General features: G+C 35.9%; 1 protein-coding gene across 1 annotated transcript in view; it reads left to right on the forward strand.

Moving 5' to 3' along the window:
* The window catches only part of FAXDC2 (fatty acid hydroxylase domain containing 2), a 995570-nt gene extending 979623 nt beyond the window's left edge, over positions 1-15947 (forward strand). Inside the window, exon 9 of the mRNA XM_044069480.1 lies at positions 15079-15947. Within this exon, the coding sequence (XP_043925415.1) occupies positions 15079-15235 (157 nt within the window). The 3' untranslated portion in view covers positions 15236-15947. The remainder of the gene's footprint in view (positions 1-15078) is intronic.
* The last annotated feature ends 2122 nt before the right edge of the window (positions 15948-18069 follow it).

Below are 18069 nucleotides of genomic sequence, written 5' to 3' on the forward strand. Positions count from 1 at the left end.
TTTAGCACAATGACTCCAGCAGCAGAAAGTGGAAATGGCTGTTACAGGCTTAGGGAGCCTATAACAAGGAAGATAACAAGAGATCATGTAAAAGTATTAGAAATATTTTGGAAATTTTATGAAAGTTTGTATAAAGCAGAGAAATATGGAAATCAAGAAAATCTACAGCTGGAAATGTTTATGGAAGAATTAAATATGCCAAGGTTAGAGGTATAGGAGGCTCAGTTACTAACAGGATAGGAGGAGATGAGATAAAAATGGTTATAATCAATCTACAGGAATGTCCACAGGAATAGATGGTAGGTGGGAAAAAATTGAAAGATCTGAAAGGTTTTGTTTAACAGTATTTTAAGAGGAGGAGAAGCACCAACATCCTGGAAGAAAGCTGTGGTAGCTGTAATACCAAAAGAGGGTAAACATCCGTTGGATCCAGCTTCATACAGCCCCATTTCAACACTAAGCCATGATTATAAATTGCTTCTGTCTATAATGGCTAAAAGAATGGCAAAAGTGATACCAAAACTGATAGATATGGATCAGTGTGGTTTTGTGGAGGGGCGGCAAACATTTGACAACTAAATCCAAAGTCCAGGCAAGAACCAGCAGAAATCCGAGGTGGAATAAGTGTTTTAATCCAAAATTAGGTTGAAAAATACACAAGACAGAAATAATAAAATCCAAGCCACAACACACAATTCAAGTTAAGGAATGTTTGTAAAAGGCATTAGACTCTTTGCCTTTATTAATTTCATAAAAATGTTTGTAGATCCTTTTCCTGAGGGTTCGTGTAGTTTTACCTATATAAAAACTATTACAACTAACACAAATACCAATATAAACTATTCCCTTCGTACTACAGTTGTAATAATTAGAAGCCAAAAATCTAATTCCCCTAGAAGGAATATATATTTCCTTCTGCTGCAGAATATATTCACATTGACGGCAAGCACCACATTTAAACGTACCCTTTTTAGTTCTGTTTGTCACAGCCTGACAGAGACCCTTCCTCTCAAATATGTCCTTTAAATTCATACCTCTCCTTCTAATGAAGGAAGGTTTTGTAGGAACGTATCTCCCTATTTCTTCATTGACCTTCAATAGCGGCCAATATTTTTTGATAGTTTCTTCTACTTGGTCGGATATAGCCGAAAAAGTGTGAATAAATGCATGATTATAGGAAACTTCTTTACTTTCTAAAACCACCTCAGGCTGACCCAAACCTAATAATGGAAAAAACTTTCCTTCCCTGTTGTCCATCACTTCCTTAAATAAACGCCATAATAGGGACTCCGGATAACTTCTTTCTAAGAACAGGGAACAAATATAATAACTTCCTGGAGAAATACAAAATTGTCACTCGTCATTCTAGACGCCCTAATCAATTGACCTTTCACAATCCCTTTTCTCTGATAGTGTGGATGTGCACTATCAAAGTGCAAATACATGTTAGAAAAGGTAGATTTCCTTTATACCTTGGACTGAAAACAATGGTGCAAATAATCCTTATAAATGGTGACATCTAAATAACTGATACTAGATTCATCAATTGTATAGGTGAATGTCAAAAATTCAGTACAATTATTCAGGTAAGTCATTGAAGGTCAATGAAGAAATAGGGAGATATGTTCCTACACAACCTTCCTTCATTAGAAGGAGAGGTATGAACTTAAAGGACATATTTGAGAGGAAGGGTCTCCATCAGGCTGTGACAAACAGAACTAAAAGGGGTACGTTTAAATGTGGTGCTTGCCATCAATGTGAATATATTCTACAGAAGAAGGAAATATATATTCCTTCTAGGGGAATTAGATTTTTGGCTTCTAATTATTACAGCTGTGGTACGAAGGGAATAGTTTATATTGGTATTTGTGTTAGTTGTAATAGTTTTTATATGGGTAAAACTACACAAACCCTCAGGAAAAGGATATATGAACATTTTTATGAAATTAATAAAGAAAAAGAGTCTAATGCCTTTTACAAAGATTCCTTAACTTGAATTGTGTGTTGTGGCTTGGATTTTATTATGTCTGTCTTGTGTATTTTTCAACCTAATTTTGGATTAAAACACTTATTCCACCTCGGATTTCTGCTAGTTCTTGCCTGGACTTTGGATTTTATTGGTCATTGTTCTTTCCTTGCGGTTTTTGGTTTTTCGGATCCATGGCAGAACGGGCAGAATCGGACGTGTTTGTGAAGACGCCGGAAGTTTTAAAAGAGTCATCAGGTGACAAGAGCACGCCTGTTACCAGAAAGGAGTTTCAGCAGGTCATGGTGCTTTTATCACAAATTTTGGAAAGTACTAAAACAACTCTACCAGGTCAGTTGGAGATACCTGGTAATCAAACACATTAACCGCGAGCAGCAGGAGAGTCAGCAAGGGCAAGCAGACTCAAAAAGCAGTGTTTAACGAGATGGAGAAAAACATGGTGGTTTTGTTAGTGACAATGAACTAAACACAAAAAGAGATGGAAATAGCTGAGCAGTACCCTTGCAAGGGGGTAAAAGGAACACAGGTACTGTTAATTTTAACTTTGACACATGGTCAAACAGATGTTTTAATTTTAATGAATTGAACTTTGACAAAGACTTCGATACTTTTGACGAGACCTTTAATAAATTTAGAGACAAGTTGTATGTTCTCAAAACCAATCAACTTGAAATAGATTATTTAAACAAATGTATTTTAATTGAAAGAGTACCAAAGCGGTTAAAATTGTTCAAATGCCCTAATAATGTCAAGCACAATTCTGTATTATATAAACAGCTTACTGATTTATTTAACACTACTGGGATTGAAATGTTGAAATTAATGGTCAGGGATTATCAATCCCAGAATGAAACACTATTAGCTGAAACAAATGGTTTACATAAAAAAAATTTTGAGTTTCATAAAGGAAACTTTGATGTTAGAAAATATGACAATTTGTTTGTTGAGATAGACAACTATTGTGACAAAGTAATTTTTAGGAAGGTGAAAAAACTGGACCGTGACTTAAATGATTACAAAAACGGCAGAGCTTACCCTGTATTTAATAACTTTAGAGAGTTAAAAAAATGCTGTGGTTGATAATTCTGGTGCTGTAGGTCACTCTGAAACTAACACTGAGCAATATGACCTCCCTTTAGGAGAAGACACAGTGAGGAGAAGCGAGAGATTAGCCGAGAAGCAAAGGAATTATTCTTACCAGAATACACACACATTTAGGGGGGAGGGGGAGCAGATATCAAGGGAGAACACGGAATTATTAAACATTTATGATTTTATTTCACCACTGCTAGAGGATATAGGCAATGTGTATCAAGAATTGGAGATGAATAATATTGATTCGAGAATATGGAAAAAGGATAATTTTACAATTTACAACTTTACAGAATTAGTTATTGATGATAGGTACTTAAATTGTTTACTAAAGGTTTTCATTTTGTGCCTACCAAGGTTGGGTCTATGGTTAATACCTTAATTGACATCAAATTATTCATTAGGCAATTAAATTTACAAATTTATTTTAAGGGTGCACAGTTGAACAACAATGATTTATCTAGGAGAAGTGTATTTAACCCACCTATTAATTCCTTTTTAAAAAATTTTGAGGAAATGGTTGAACAGGAAGTGAGACGTATGAATTATTACAACTACCCTCCTAAAAATAATTTGTCTGAAGAAGAAGATAAATTATTGATAACTTTGAAAAATGACAAAATTAGAATTATGAAACCCAACAAAGGGGGAAGGGTAGTTTTAATGTACAATGATGAGTATGATACTTATATTCATAATATTTTACAGGACTCTGATTGTTACACTGTGGTATCACGGAATGAAGTAAATATTGCTTACTCTAAGATAAAATATTATTTGACTAATCATTTGCTTCAAGGAAGTATTAATGAAAAACTATTTAATTTTTTGCAAGTGGATAATCCAAGAATTCTGACTATATTCGGAATTCCCAAAGTACATAAAGGAATTGACACACTTAAATTTAGACCCATAGTTGCGGGGGCAGGGAGTATTACCAAGCCTTTGGCTATTTTTGTGGATTCCCAACTAAAGAAATTTATTAATTCTGTGCCACACATCACAAAGGATTCCAGGGATTTCTTGAGAAGAATTACTGAGGACAAATTTGAAGTTAACATTTTGTTTGCCACTATTGATGTGGTGAAGTTATTTCCAAGTATTCCACACAATATTGGTTTGGAATGGTTTCGTGAAATTTTAAATTCTGAAGCTGGTTTAGGTGGTAACACGACGAACTTGATTTTAGATTTCACTGACACAATTCTTAAAAGCAATTTTGTTTATTTCAATGGTGACTTATATCAACAAAGGAAAGGAGTTGCTATGGGGGCACCATGTGCCCTCTTATATGCTAATTGTGTGCTCTATTTCTGGGAGCAAAAATTCGTGTTCAACACTTGTTGGCACAAATATATCACCTTCTACACCTGATATCAAGATGATATTTGTTTACTATGCAGAGGCACTAATGACTTATTTGTGGAATTCATGACTTACCTGAATAATTGTACTGAATTTTTGACATTCACCTATACAGTTGATGAATCTAGTATCAATTATTTAGATGTCACCATTTATAAGGATTATTTGAACCATTGCTTTCAGTCCAAGGTATACAGGATATCTATCTTTTCTAACATGTATTTGCACTTTGATAGTGCACATCCACACTATCAGAAAAAAGGAATTGTGAAAGGTCAGTTGATTAGGGCATCTAGAATGACGAGTGACAATTTTGTATTTCTCCAGGAAGTTGATTATATTTGTTCCCTGTTCTTAGAAAGAAGTTATCTGGAGTCCCTGTTACGGCGTTTAGTTAAGGAAGTGATGGACAACAGGGAAGGAAAGTGTTTTCCATTATTAGGTTTGGGTCAGCCTGAGGTGGTTTTAGAAAGTAAAGAAGAAGTTTCCTATAATCATGCATTTATTCACACTTTTTCGGCTATATCTGACCAAGTAGAAGAAACTATCAAAAAATATTGGCCACTATTGAAGGTCAATGAAGAAATAGGGAGATACGTTCCTACAAAACCTTCCTTCATTAGAAGGAGAGGTATGAACTTAAAGGACATATTTGAGAGGAAGGGTCTCCATCAGGCTGTGACAAACACAACTAAAAGGGGTGCGTTTAAATGTGATGCTTGCCATCAATGTGAATATATTCTACAGCAGAAGGAAATATATATTTCTTCTAGGGTAATTAGATTTTTGGCTTCTAATTACAACTGTGGTACGAAGGGAATAGTTTATATTGGTATTTGTGTTAGTTGTAATAGTTTTTATATAGGTAAAACTACACGAACCCTCAGGAAAAGGATCTACGAACATTTTATGAAATTAATAAAGAAAAAGAGTCTAATGCTTTTACAAACATTCCTTAACTTGAATTGTGTGTTGTGGCTTGGATTTTATTATTTCTGTCTTGTGTATTTTTCAACCTAATTTTGGATTAAAACACTTATTCCACCTCGGATTTCTGCTGGCTCTTGCCTGGACTTTGGATTTTATTGGTCATTGTTCTTTCCTTGCGGTTAAACATTTGACAACATTTACAGAACATTGATGATTCAGAGAGAAGCAGAGTGTAAGAAAATACCACTGTTATTGGTGGGCCTTGATGCAGAGAAAACATTTGACAGAGTAGACTGGGATTTCATGCACAGGGCAATGGAAGCATTTGCTTTACCTAAGTACACTTATAAAGTTGATTAGGAGTATGAGGGATCGGAGGTGAAAATTAAAGTGAGTGGGATCCTCTGATAATTTCTGCTTGAGTAGAGCAATCAGGCAGGGGTGTCCTGTTTCGCTTTTGTTATTTGCATTATATTTAGAACCATTGGCAAAGAAAATAAGGGACTCAGAAATTCAAGGATATAATTGGTATGGCACTCAAGAAAAGCTGGCTATATTTGCAGATGATATTATTTTATACATAACAAAACCAGAAAAGAACATTATAGTTTTGTGGAACATTTTGAGACAGTTTCATATCTTTTCAGGATACAAAGTTAATGAAGCTAAAACAAAGGCAATGGCGGTAAATTATGTACACACACATGAATTGGTCCAACAATATCCATATTTATGGGGACATCATAAAGTTAAGTATTTAGAAGTATGGATAAGAAATGACTCTGTTGTGGCAGCTAAGGATATGTGGAAAGAGATTAAACAGAAGATGATACAAAAATTGAGAAACCGGAGGCTTTGTTATATGAATATGGATAGTAAGATGCAAGCAATTCAGATGTTTTTAGTTCCTTTAATCTTGTACACAGGTCAGGTGTATTTGTATCAACCAGAGGAGAAGCTGCAGATAACAATTGAAAAAGAGCTGAAGGATTTTATCTGGAAGGGGAAGATGGCAAACGTCAAGTTGGATAAGCTGATTCTTCCAATAGAACAAGGCGGACTAGGATTACCCAATTTGAGGGGGTATTTTAGAGTAACACAGTATACGTAACACAAGCAGAAGACTATAATTCAAAGTGGAAAGGGAAAATGATGATATGGGGGGTCAAGAAACAAGGAGAGACTGGGATTTTGGATGTAGACTCTTAAGGAGAATAACAACAATCATACAGAATATTATATTCCTAAAATAGCAAGGAGAATTTTAAGTAGTAAACCAACATGGAGAAAAGAGATTCTGCCGATAGGGATGCAGACAGTAGTCAAGAGGGGGCTGGAATTTATTGGAGAAAACTGGCAAAGGAACCAAGGGATTGGGATCAAATAACTAGAAAGGGAAAGGTAATAGAATGGGAAGATGCCAAGAATTTATTTGGATTGCAGGTTAGAGATTGCCTTCCCTATCAAGGATTGATATCGAAGTATAGGCAAAGAGAAAGAAGTAGGGGGTCTTAAGCAAAAGACGAACACTGGTAAGAGTTTTTCTTAGAGTCTAGAACAGAAGCTGCAGTTATAAATGAATAACTAGTAGAGCATATAAAATATTGCATGATATTTATAATAAATCAATCAGAGGAGCTTAGAAAGGATTGGGAATAGATACTGGATAAGCAATTCACAAAGAGACAATGGGGATATTTGCGTATTTCCCAAATATGCAACAAAGTCTAGAAAATTTGATATCTTTGCCTGGAAGTATTTACATGGGTATTTTTATACCCCAAGTAGACTGCATTTTTTTTCCACGGGTGGATATCAAATGTTGGTATGACAAGGAAGAAAGAGGTTTTTGAGAACATGTGTTTTGGGATTGTAATGAGTTGGCAGACTTTAGAGATTCCCTGTGGACCACTCTGTCAGGGATGCTGGGTGAGCAGATTAGACTGACTGGGGAGATGATTTTTGAGCTATGATACAGAATCAGAATTGAGTAAACACAGTAAAGCCTTGCTGAGTCTTATTATGGTGGCTGCCAAAAAAGCAATTACTAGAAAATGGAAATCAAAGTCTAAGCCAACTTTACTAGAAGTAGTGAATATAGTAACAGAGAAAAAGCAACTGGAATTGGGATCTTTAGAAAAGGGAAGAGCAAACTGCATAGGAAAAATTGTGAATTGTGGGAACAATATATGCAGAGAAGGAACAAGGTTTAAAAGAAGACAGGATTTGAATGAGCTGCATAATTCTTTACTGACAATGACTGGTTAGATTATAAGTGATGTATAATATTTGCAACTACAGTTGTTTCAGTGGTGTCTGTGGTGCATAATGTTTGCAGTTAAAGTGCTGTCAATGTTTGTTTTTCATTTATATAAATGTAAGATTGCCAGTTTCATATGTGGCAATTTAATAAAGATTTTTTTTGTTTAAAAAAAAAAAAAAAAAAAAAAGAGTCTCAATGGGCCTGAAAGGTTCAGCACTAAACTCCCAGTGCCAACTGTGGCACCAGTCCTTTCAGGGCCATTGTCAACATCAGTGCTCTTCTGACCCTTTTCTGCCCAAGTCCTTCTTGCTGACCTTGCTGACAATGTCATTAATGCTAGTGGCCAGTGCTGATGGACATTATTCAGTATCTGTACTGTTGAGGCCGGTACCAATGGTTTTATCCATGGATACCTTGGTGCATGGCTTGGCTTAGAGGAAATATGATTTGGTCTTAATGCCTGAACAGGTACATGCACCACCAGGCCCACTCCTAGGCATCATTGAGGCAGAATGTTTAAATCATTTGTCTACCTTAGCCCCTCAGGACATATTAAAGGCATTGATTGTCGAGGTCTGGGGTATCTTCTCTACAGGACAGCTTGGATAAATCTCCTCCAACCCTCCTAAGAATTGGAAATATAAGAGGAACCACCTAGGTAATTCTTTAGGGGCCCCATCCACAGACACAGATCTAAAAAAAGGGGAGGTTCTCTCTAATCCCTTCTTCAAGACACCAGATACTGTAAAATTCTAGAAGTGAAGAGACAGAGGCAATCATGACCAGTTGACCCTACTTCCACGGATGAAGAGATTTTTCAAGTGGATTATAGGTCCATACCCCCAGCAGCCTGGGTTGTGCCATCCACAGGCAATCTGATCAATATGGTTTTCTCCAAAGCATGAGCAAAATGTAATGGAGCTCATCCTGTGTAAACCTGACAGTGTATTGCAGACCCCAAAGGATAGCCAACACTGGGACACAAGTCCCCTTGTTGATTCCATTGTGTTGTCAGCAGTCACCAAATGCGAGGTCCCAGATAATGATCAGGTTATCCATCCTCCTAATAGGGACTCATGGATAATGGATACACTTGTAAAGTGATTGTACGTGTTTAGTACATTTTCCACATCAGAATGATGAACTACTTGGTGCACATGATAACGTTTCAGAGGGTCCTACCTGACAAAACTAATAAACCCTGAAACAGTTGACCATGGATGACATACAGAAGCAGTCAGAGACTCAGGTGGCAACCATTAATTCTATTTCCTCATTTTCCATGTGTATGCTACATAATACTGTAGATGTGGCAGATAAATCACTTGCTTCAGCCAATGCAGCTCACTGTCTGGCCTAGCTACACCTTACAGACCTTGTGGAACACTTTAAGACATTGAATGAACCTCTCTATTTGGGCAGAAGGTTATTGACAAACTGCTACAATGTGAGCAAGAGAGCAAGATGCTCACTGCTATTAGGGTTAGATTTTGCTTCTCAGATGCTCTTTCAGAGACGCCAGAAGAGTGACAAAAATACTTGGTTTCATAAATCTCAGCAGTGCCAGCACAAGCAGCAGTATGACAGAGGATCCTGTGGTAGAGGAAGATTCTCTAGTAACTGTCACCAAAGATGCATAGGTGGTATGCAACAGCAATGAATCAGAGAGCCTTCTGAAGGGTTTTGTCAGTATGAAACCAGAACAATTACCCAGCTGTCCTTCTCTGGAGGCAGTCAGGGGACATCTTTCCATGCATCCATCCAAGTGGTTTGTTGTATCATGCAGTACAAATGAATCATGAAAGGTTATTCAATACCATTTTTAAAACTGAGCAAGCACACATATCCTCCTGTCACAGGAGGACGTCTCTGTAGGAGATGCAGAATCTCCTACTGAAAAGAGCCATCCATAAGGTCCCGTCAGACCAGAGAGGGTCTGAATTTTCATCCTTATTCTTCTTGGTACCAGAAAGTCAGGACTTCAGACAGATTCTAGACCTTAGCTGCCTGAATCAATATGTGAAGGAGTCTTACTGAATGGTCATGGTGCAGTCTATCCTACCATGCTTGCAGGCAGAAGACTGGATGTTCTGTTTAGATCTCTAGTTTGCTTGCCTACACATCAAAATAGCAAGGTCATCAAGAAACTATCTGCACTTTCAGGTGGGAGCCAATAATTAGTCAGAACCCTGCTCTTTGGACTCAAAACAGCTCCCCTGGATGTTCACCAAACGTGTGGCTCCATTTGCAGCTCACATCTCAGCTAATGGTAAAAATATTTTTCTGTATAGACAACTGGCTCATCATTGTGCCCTCTTCTGGCCAACATCAAAGACTGAACAATAGTAATGATGAACATTAATCATACCTTGACTTAGGAATGGAGTCCATTCCCGTCATGGTACTGACCTTTCTGGCAGATATATTTAAAGCAGGTGCTAATTACTCTTCCATTCAGGTTTATTTAGCCTTGGTCTCTTCTTCTAACCAAGGATTCTCTTCCTCATCCTTAGCCTCACACAAGCTCTGTAAATCATTTTTAGAGACTTCTATTACCGTGTCATCCCATATGAAATCTAAACTTTATTCTGAAAAAGCTTACTCTTTCTGTTTTGAACCCTCCACTGACATTAAATTCCTGTCATGGAAAACTCTCTTTCTGGTAACCATCACTTCTGTCATACAACTTTCAGAAATTCAGGCTTTATCTAAAATTCAAAATTAATTTTTCATAAAGACATGGTGCTACTAGTGACTAACCTATCGCTTTTTTTTTCAACACCTCCTCATTCTGCCAGTCTTCAGTCTAATGACCATTTGGCCTCTTTGTACTTACAGGGAGTGCAGTCCTAAAAAGCTCTTTGGGCCCCCCCATGAAGTCCTAACCTAAAACCATTACACCCCACCCGCAGTGGCAGCTCTTAGGGACTATTCTGGGAAATGACAATTTTGAGTAGACAAACGAGTACCCAACAAATTGATACTTACCCAGAAACTGTGGTATTACTAGAAGAGAAAGCTGTTTAATTTTGGTTATTGTCTCATTTTTATTTTATTTTATTATCTTTTATACATTTGTTAGCCAAGTAAGCTTGCTGGATGTCCATTTTTCAGGGGTGACCCAGCAGCATTGTTTGGTTAAATGACTTCAGAGTCATGGTAAGCAAATGGAGGTGTAAAGAATCAAACCTTGTATTCTTTGATTATGATAAGCAACACAGTAACAGCTGAGAGCCTTAATCTTGTGTGCTAACTATAAATTGCTACAGTATTATAAGTTATACCCCCTTAAATCCATATATTTATATGATTAGAGTGTACTTAATAGGTTCATAGGTAAGCACTAGACTATCTGCCCTGGAGGGCCACTTTAACACTGACCAATTTTCCTATTTTGTACTCAGATTAATCTATCCCATTTGGTTAGATACTGGCTTTACACGTCCCATGTTCAATAATTATATATTAACTCTAATGAGAGTAACTGGGATTATACAGTAGTTAATTTGAGGGGATACAAGCATTTAGGATCTCCCTTTGTTCATTAGTAGCACAGGGGGCAATCCTGGGGTAAATTTTCTGTTTCCCATACATAGATCCAAGTTGCATTTGAATATGGACAAGGATGAACTTTGTTTTATATGGATAGGGTATCTGTTCCAGAGCAGTGGTATCCTCTGCAAGACAAACATGTCCTTCCAAACCATTCTGTTAATGTTGCAGTAGAGTGTTATATCCCTAGACTGATTATTTCTGATGCTGTTTGACTTGCAAACATGCAGTAAATACATCAGTATTGGGTCATAGGATGCCTTGTATGCCAGACACAGGTCATCTCTTAGCAGTCTATAGGATACGGAGTATAGTCAAACTATGTTGTAAAAAAAACAAACTGCTGATCCAAACTAACTATGAACAAACGTCCACTGGAAACAATGAAGGAAATTCTGTTTAATAGTACAGTTAAGCGCTTTTCGTTACTCCCAATCAGAGTAACTTCTTCAGACTACTTAAAATTAGTTAATTAGACCTTATATAATGTGTTAAATTAATCAATTTGTCTTTATAAAATCAAGATTTAAAGCTATAAGAGCACTGATATTCTACACTTAAAATACAATATGCCAATATGAAATTACAAGCAATAGAAGACTACTGACAAAGTGAAAAACAAACCCGGCTGGACCTTCTTATGTATTACATACATTATAGTGTATGACACTGATCTTTTTATATTGTATTATAGTCATACTGTTATATTATTCATTTGGAAAGTATTATTATATAATAAATTAAATGAATTAAATGAAATAAAATATTTCCCTCTGGACTTTAGCAATGAACATATTCAAAAATTACACATGTATGACTGTTAGTTATATCATAAACAATAAATAAGTATTAGTACAGTCTTTTTATCAAAATTTTAGAAATTCTATTATTTGTAATTTAAACATGTCATATTTATTAAAATTTGAAATGTCACGAATATATGTTTATATACTATTTCCATCAACATTATTGTGCATATACTCGTATACATATACATATCTGTGTTCGTGTACGTAAATAGACTTACACATAAAAATACTTGAATTTCGTACACCTGACACATTTTTTTAAAGTTTTTTGTTAAAAACTGAGGTCTAAGTCAATTTGTGTTGTTTTATACTACAAATTATAAGTAAAATTGGTAGTGTGTAGAATTATGTAATATATTGGTTGATTGGGTGTTACAGTAAACATTAATTTATATATGTAAATCGTGTACCATATATTGTATTATGCAATATGTGTACATATATATATTAGTTACCTATCTAAACTCTTTAGTTTTAAAAGGCAACTAATGTTACAGTGTTCATTTAGACCTGGTTTTACAAATGCATTTGTTCTCCACTGCCATATCAATTCCCTTTCTTCTAATAATAAATTATATGGACCTCCTCTAATGTCAGTGTAAATTTGGTCAAATGCAGTAAATCTGAAATTGTGGCCTGGGTTAGCTGCAATATGTTTAAATAATGCATTTTCTGTCTTATTATTAAGTATAGCATATGTATGCTCGTACACCCTCTCTTTGAATTGTCGTTCAGTTTTCCCTATGTAGAAAGCTGAACAGAGGGTGCACGTAGCTACATATATTACTAATTTAGATTTACAGTTCAACTTCTTCTGAATTTTATATTTCTTATTGTTAATATGAACATATTCACCGCAAGACATGTGCTTACACATATTGCAGCTATTACAATTTGTCATGCCATTTCTATTAGTGAATTCTTTTATAGTGATGTTTGATTCCAATATATTTTTAATATTTTTTTCCTTTTCTAAACACTACTTTAGGTTGCTCAGGAAGTTTATAATTAATGGTCTTGTCTTGTTGTATAAGCGCCCAATTTTTGTACAATATCTTGTTTATAATGTTACTATCCGTATTGTACGTTGTGACGTATGATATCTGAAAATTCCTTGCTTCTTCTTTTGTTTCACTATCGGACAAATTTTCTTCAAACACAGAATTTTCCAAATTATGTGTACTATCTGTGTTGTAATATATATTCTTTCCACTAGGAGTTCTCTCTCTAATCTGTAAGATTGGAACTATGTTACCACTTTCTCTTTTATATGTTACTTCATTTAAGACTTCATTTACTAGTTCATATGGGTAACCTCTTTCAATGAAAAAAGTCATTATTGAACTAGATTCTGTTATAAAGTCATCAAATGAAGTTGTCATGCGAGCTGCCCTAATGAATTGTCCCTTTACTATAGCTTTCTTTTGTGTAAAGGGATGTAAACTAGTATAATGAAGGTAGGAGTTGCAGAAGGTCTCTTTTCTGTGTATTTTAGATAAATACTGCATATTCTCCAGATCCTTGTTTAAATTAATGCCTAAGTAATTTATTGTCTTTGGTTGAAAATCTAAAGTGAACTTAAAAAATTCAGTGGTATTATTTATGTAACATAGAAATTTATTTGCTAATTCATTCGGTCCTTGAAATAAAATAAAAATGTCATCAAGGAACCGAGTATAATATTTTATATACGGTCTCCATTCAGTGTTTTTGAAAATTTAATAGTTCTCCCAGTAAGCCATGACTGTATTTGCTAAACTAGCACCACATGGCGAACCCATAGCAACGCCGCATTTTTGTAAATATAACTTGTTGTTAAAAGTGAAAAAATTGTTGGTTAGTATGACGTCAAGTAGTGTTATGACTGTGAACATTTCATTAGATTGTGCTCCTTTACTTATAAGGAATAAGTTCACCCACTCTATAGCTTCTAAATAGGGGATAGATGTGTACAAGTCTATAACATCTATAGTTACAAAATTGTAGTGATTGTTGTATTCAATGTTATTTAAATTCTCTAAGAAAGTCCACGAGTCTTTGCAGACTTGTGACTCTGTCTTGAGATATTTTTTTCAAAATGTTGTCAACAAGTTTTGCTGCGGCGTATGTGATTGAATTGCGTCCATCTATTAATGGTCTAAATGGTGGGTTCATAATGTTTTTATGAATTTTTGGTATAGCAAATAGAATCGGTATCTTTGGCCAGTTCATAGATATGTAGTGATATGAATCTATGTCGATGTATCCATCCATAAATAAATCACTGTAGTACCCTTTTATCCTCATATATGCAGTGTTTACTTCATTTATAGACACCTCACTATATGTATCAGATTCTAAGATTTCCTCTACTCAGTTTACATAGTCACAGTTGTAAAATATGACTAACCCTCCCCCCTTGTCTGGTTTCATAGTTCTGATGTTTAGGGATTTGAAAGTAGTTAGTGCTTCTAATCAATTGGAGTGTAGTGACAGGGCTTTCAGACAGTCCATGTAAGACATGTATCATGTATCCTTTTAGTAGGGTAACTGTGTGCATTCCAGTTGTTGCACGTGTCTGCACAGATGCATGCCAAAGGGGGCGTTATACTCAATGACTGGCCTAATGAGAGCTGAGTAAAGGAGGACAATGACACCCCGAGATCTAGACACAGTCCCTTTGCTTATAATCTGTGCAGTATAGAAGGACCATTTTACTACAGTGGACACATATTAATCCCGGAGTACATACAGCATCATCTGCAGATAAAGTTCTACTACACATTTGTTTGAACAATCTTTTTTTTTTTTGGCAGGTTAACAAAGTCTAAGAAAAAAACTGCACTCTTAGTAGAATAACTTACTGTTGTCAGTACAGTACAACATAAAGCAAGCCACTGAACCAGCTAGAAAAAAAATGCTCAGTTTAAAATTATAGTTTGACCTTTTCTTTATACTGTTTTATCTTTGTAGTAGTTTAATTGTATTTAGGAAAAAATACAGCTTTTTTTTTTACAGTTTGCAATATTTTATTCTGTTTTATCCAAATTCTTTTTTCTCCAGTTAATATTTTACTTCTTGGCTGTTTTTCTCCTCAAAAGGTTCAATCAGTGCTTTGGAGTTTTGGGGTTTCTAGACCATCTTCATGGAACAGACACCATCTTTAAGCAGACCAAGGCCTATGAGCGTCACATCCTTTTGCTAAACCTTACTCCTCTCACTGAGAGTATTCCAGACCCTCCTAAGAAGAAAGAGTAACAGGCTACTGTGGATTACAGTTAATTGCCATAGAATAGTACTAATAGTATTGTCTCCATTTTTATGGAAATCAGCTTGTATAGCACAGTATCAGTTTGTGGTAAAGCTAGGCATTGTGAATAAAATGTAATGTATTCTTTGTTGATGAAAAAAGAAAATTTGTACTAAAATTAAAAAGTGTAAGATTTCTGTTGTGTATGTAGTTTAAGGGATGGAAAATAGAACTGTATGATGACCAGTGGTATCTCACAACACAGTACTGGTACAGTAGGGTTTTCAGGCTGTTATGATTGCAGTTGTGAAGGTCAGAAGATTTGTTACGGATAATGTAAGATTTCACCAAGTATATCAGCTAGGATAATGTATGAGCTGACTGGAATTTTTGTAATCATTTATTGTACTGTCAGCACGCTACAGAATGTTTATTGATACTTTGCTAAAAAGTGGAAAAGGATTTCCATTCTGTAGGTGAATGGATTGAAATATACTATAACCGTGAGTAAGGCACACAAGAGCTTAGCAGTACTACTACTATACTTTTACATTTTGATTGATCATTGTATTCTAACAGAGTATTTCATATTACGTTTCAAGAAAATTTTGGGAAAAATTCTACAAAATTAGCCTGTTTACTGCTTGTATTTAGTTTTATACATTTCATTTTAACTGTATACATAAATAAAGAAATAAAATCTTGGCTAGTTAAATTTCATTTGAACTGCATTGCTAACTTCACATGTGCTGCTGCAGTGTACTTCAGACGTCATTATTTCTGTGCAAAATTAAGTATAGAAAAACAGCTGATAATTGCAGAAGTTCATCATATTGATCATTGCGGCAGCCTTACTATATGCTTTATATCCTGCCAAGAATATAACCGTCAGCCAGCTTCTAAAGCTTCAGGGCATCATCCACTTGCTCAAAATGTTAGGCAGCTCGAGTTGCCTAAAACACAGGTTTGAGGTCCAAGCCCTTCAAATCTTTCATCTGCAGGCTTTCGTGGAGTGATGGTCTGCTTGTGCTATTTCTTTGCAAGGCAGATGAAAGGGGAATTACCTTTGGGGAAAAACCTTCCAGTCACTTCACAACCTTGTTAACTCTTCTTTCTCGTTTAAGTTTCCTAGCAACACTAGATTTAAAAGATGCTTTTCACATTCCCCTTCATCCAGGCGTAAGGCTGGGCAAATAAATTCACTTTGGGGAAAAACAATTCACATGTTAAATTATTATTTATTATTTAAATGTATTTTCCTGATTTGGAAAATTGTTTTTCATCTAGGAGTTTTTATTTTAATGGACTGTCACAAGACTTAACTGTATTTTCTTGTCAATTTAAAAGTAGTTGAAAAACATTTGTCCATAGAGAAACTGTTTATTTTATGTTTAGGGGCTGGGAAAGTGTATTAAAATGCTTTTTTTGTTACATTTTTGTTGGAAAAAGTGACTTTTAACAACTTTAAATATTTACCGGCTTATGCTGTTTGTTTTCTCTGGGAAAGAGGCACTATTTTCAGCTTGACAGTGGAACAAGTTACCGGTTCCATGGTCGGTCCTTCTTCTAGCCACAAAAAGAAAAAGTTGTGTGAGCAGCCTTTGCCACCACAGCATGCTGTTTGCCTCAGCCCACAGATGGGTGACTCTGCTGTGGCCATTAGTTATACCTCAGACCACTCGGCTTTTACCCCTGAGACCTCTGGTCTAGCACCTACAGCTACTGTGGACCAGGGGTTAGCTGCATCCTTCTGGCTATTGAGGGTCCCTCAGTGGGCAGGGGAGAGATACACTTATTGATCCCAGGAGAGGGAACAGGGAGGTCTTCCCTGTTTAGTCAGAATGTTGTGCCCACCCCTTGAAAAGCTTCTGCTGCCGGTACATTTTTGGCTAGGCTTATATAGGCCCTAGGGCCAATAGCCTAGTACCTCCCTGTGAACCTATTAACAATTCCATTGGCCCCATTTTTCCTGTCAAAAAGAAACAAAAATAAACATGAATCTGCTTTTCCTCCAAATTTCTCTGGACAGGTGTAGCTAACTAGATCTGGCTTAGGGTCTAATTCAGGCTGTTGATCCTTCTTATAAGGTGGTGTCTGGTAAAACAAAAAGAGATGCCTCTTTTCCTGAAGAGATTCAAGATTCTGAATCTAGACAGGAAGATGAAGGGACAGAGACAGGTTTTTCTCCTCAGGTTTCTTTTTTTTTTTGCTCAAGAATTTTTATTACATTTAAACACATGGAGATATTACAAACATTCTAATGTAAGTTGTGAGTAGATTACTATATACAATATTTACATTTGTCCTAATATGAAGAATATTTCACAAAAAATAAAAATAAAACTGTTCATATACCATTCCTCAGGTTTCTGATTCGGAGAATGTGATTCTTCCTGAGAGGCTTTCTCTTCCTCTGAGACTATTTCCAGAATGTGCCAGTGTTTTTAGTGGGAGAACACTGAGGTTTCTCAGTCTCTCAGAAAATACTATGAGCTATTATAAATGGAATTTCCAGAACCTTCACCCATTCCTCCAGTACTGTCAGCACTGGAAGATGTGTACGTCACTGCCTGCAATTTTGCTGATAGTCAGCCTACTGCCCCTAAGAAGGCAGACAGATTGTATGCAATCTTGAAAGACTGAGGAACTTTATACACTCATCCCAAACTTAACCCAGCAGCTATAACGTTAGTTAATTCTACTGCTTCTGAACATTTAGTTAATTTCAATCCTGCACTTTATGGCAAGGATGGAAAATAATTGACAACTATGGGAAAAACTGTATGCTTCTGCAACTTTGTCAGAGTTTTGAATTGTCAGCTCATATGTTAAAGTTCATTCG

The sequence above is a fragment of the Protopterus annectens genome, chromosome 4.part0 (genome assembly GCF_019279795.1).
Source record: "Protopterus annectens isolate FY-2018-M chromosome 4.part0, PAN1.0, whole genome shotgun sequence".
Lineage (NCBI taxonomy): Eukaryota > Metazoa > Chordata > Ceratodontiformes > Protopteridae > Protopterus > Protopterus annectens.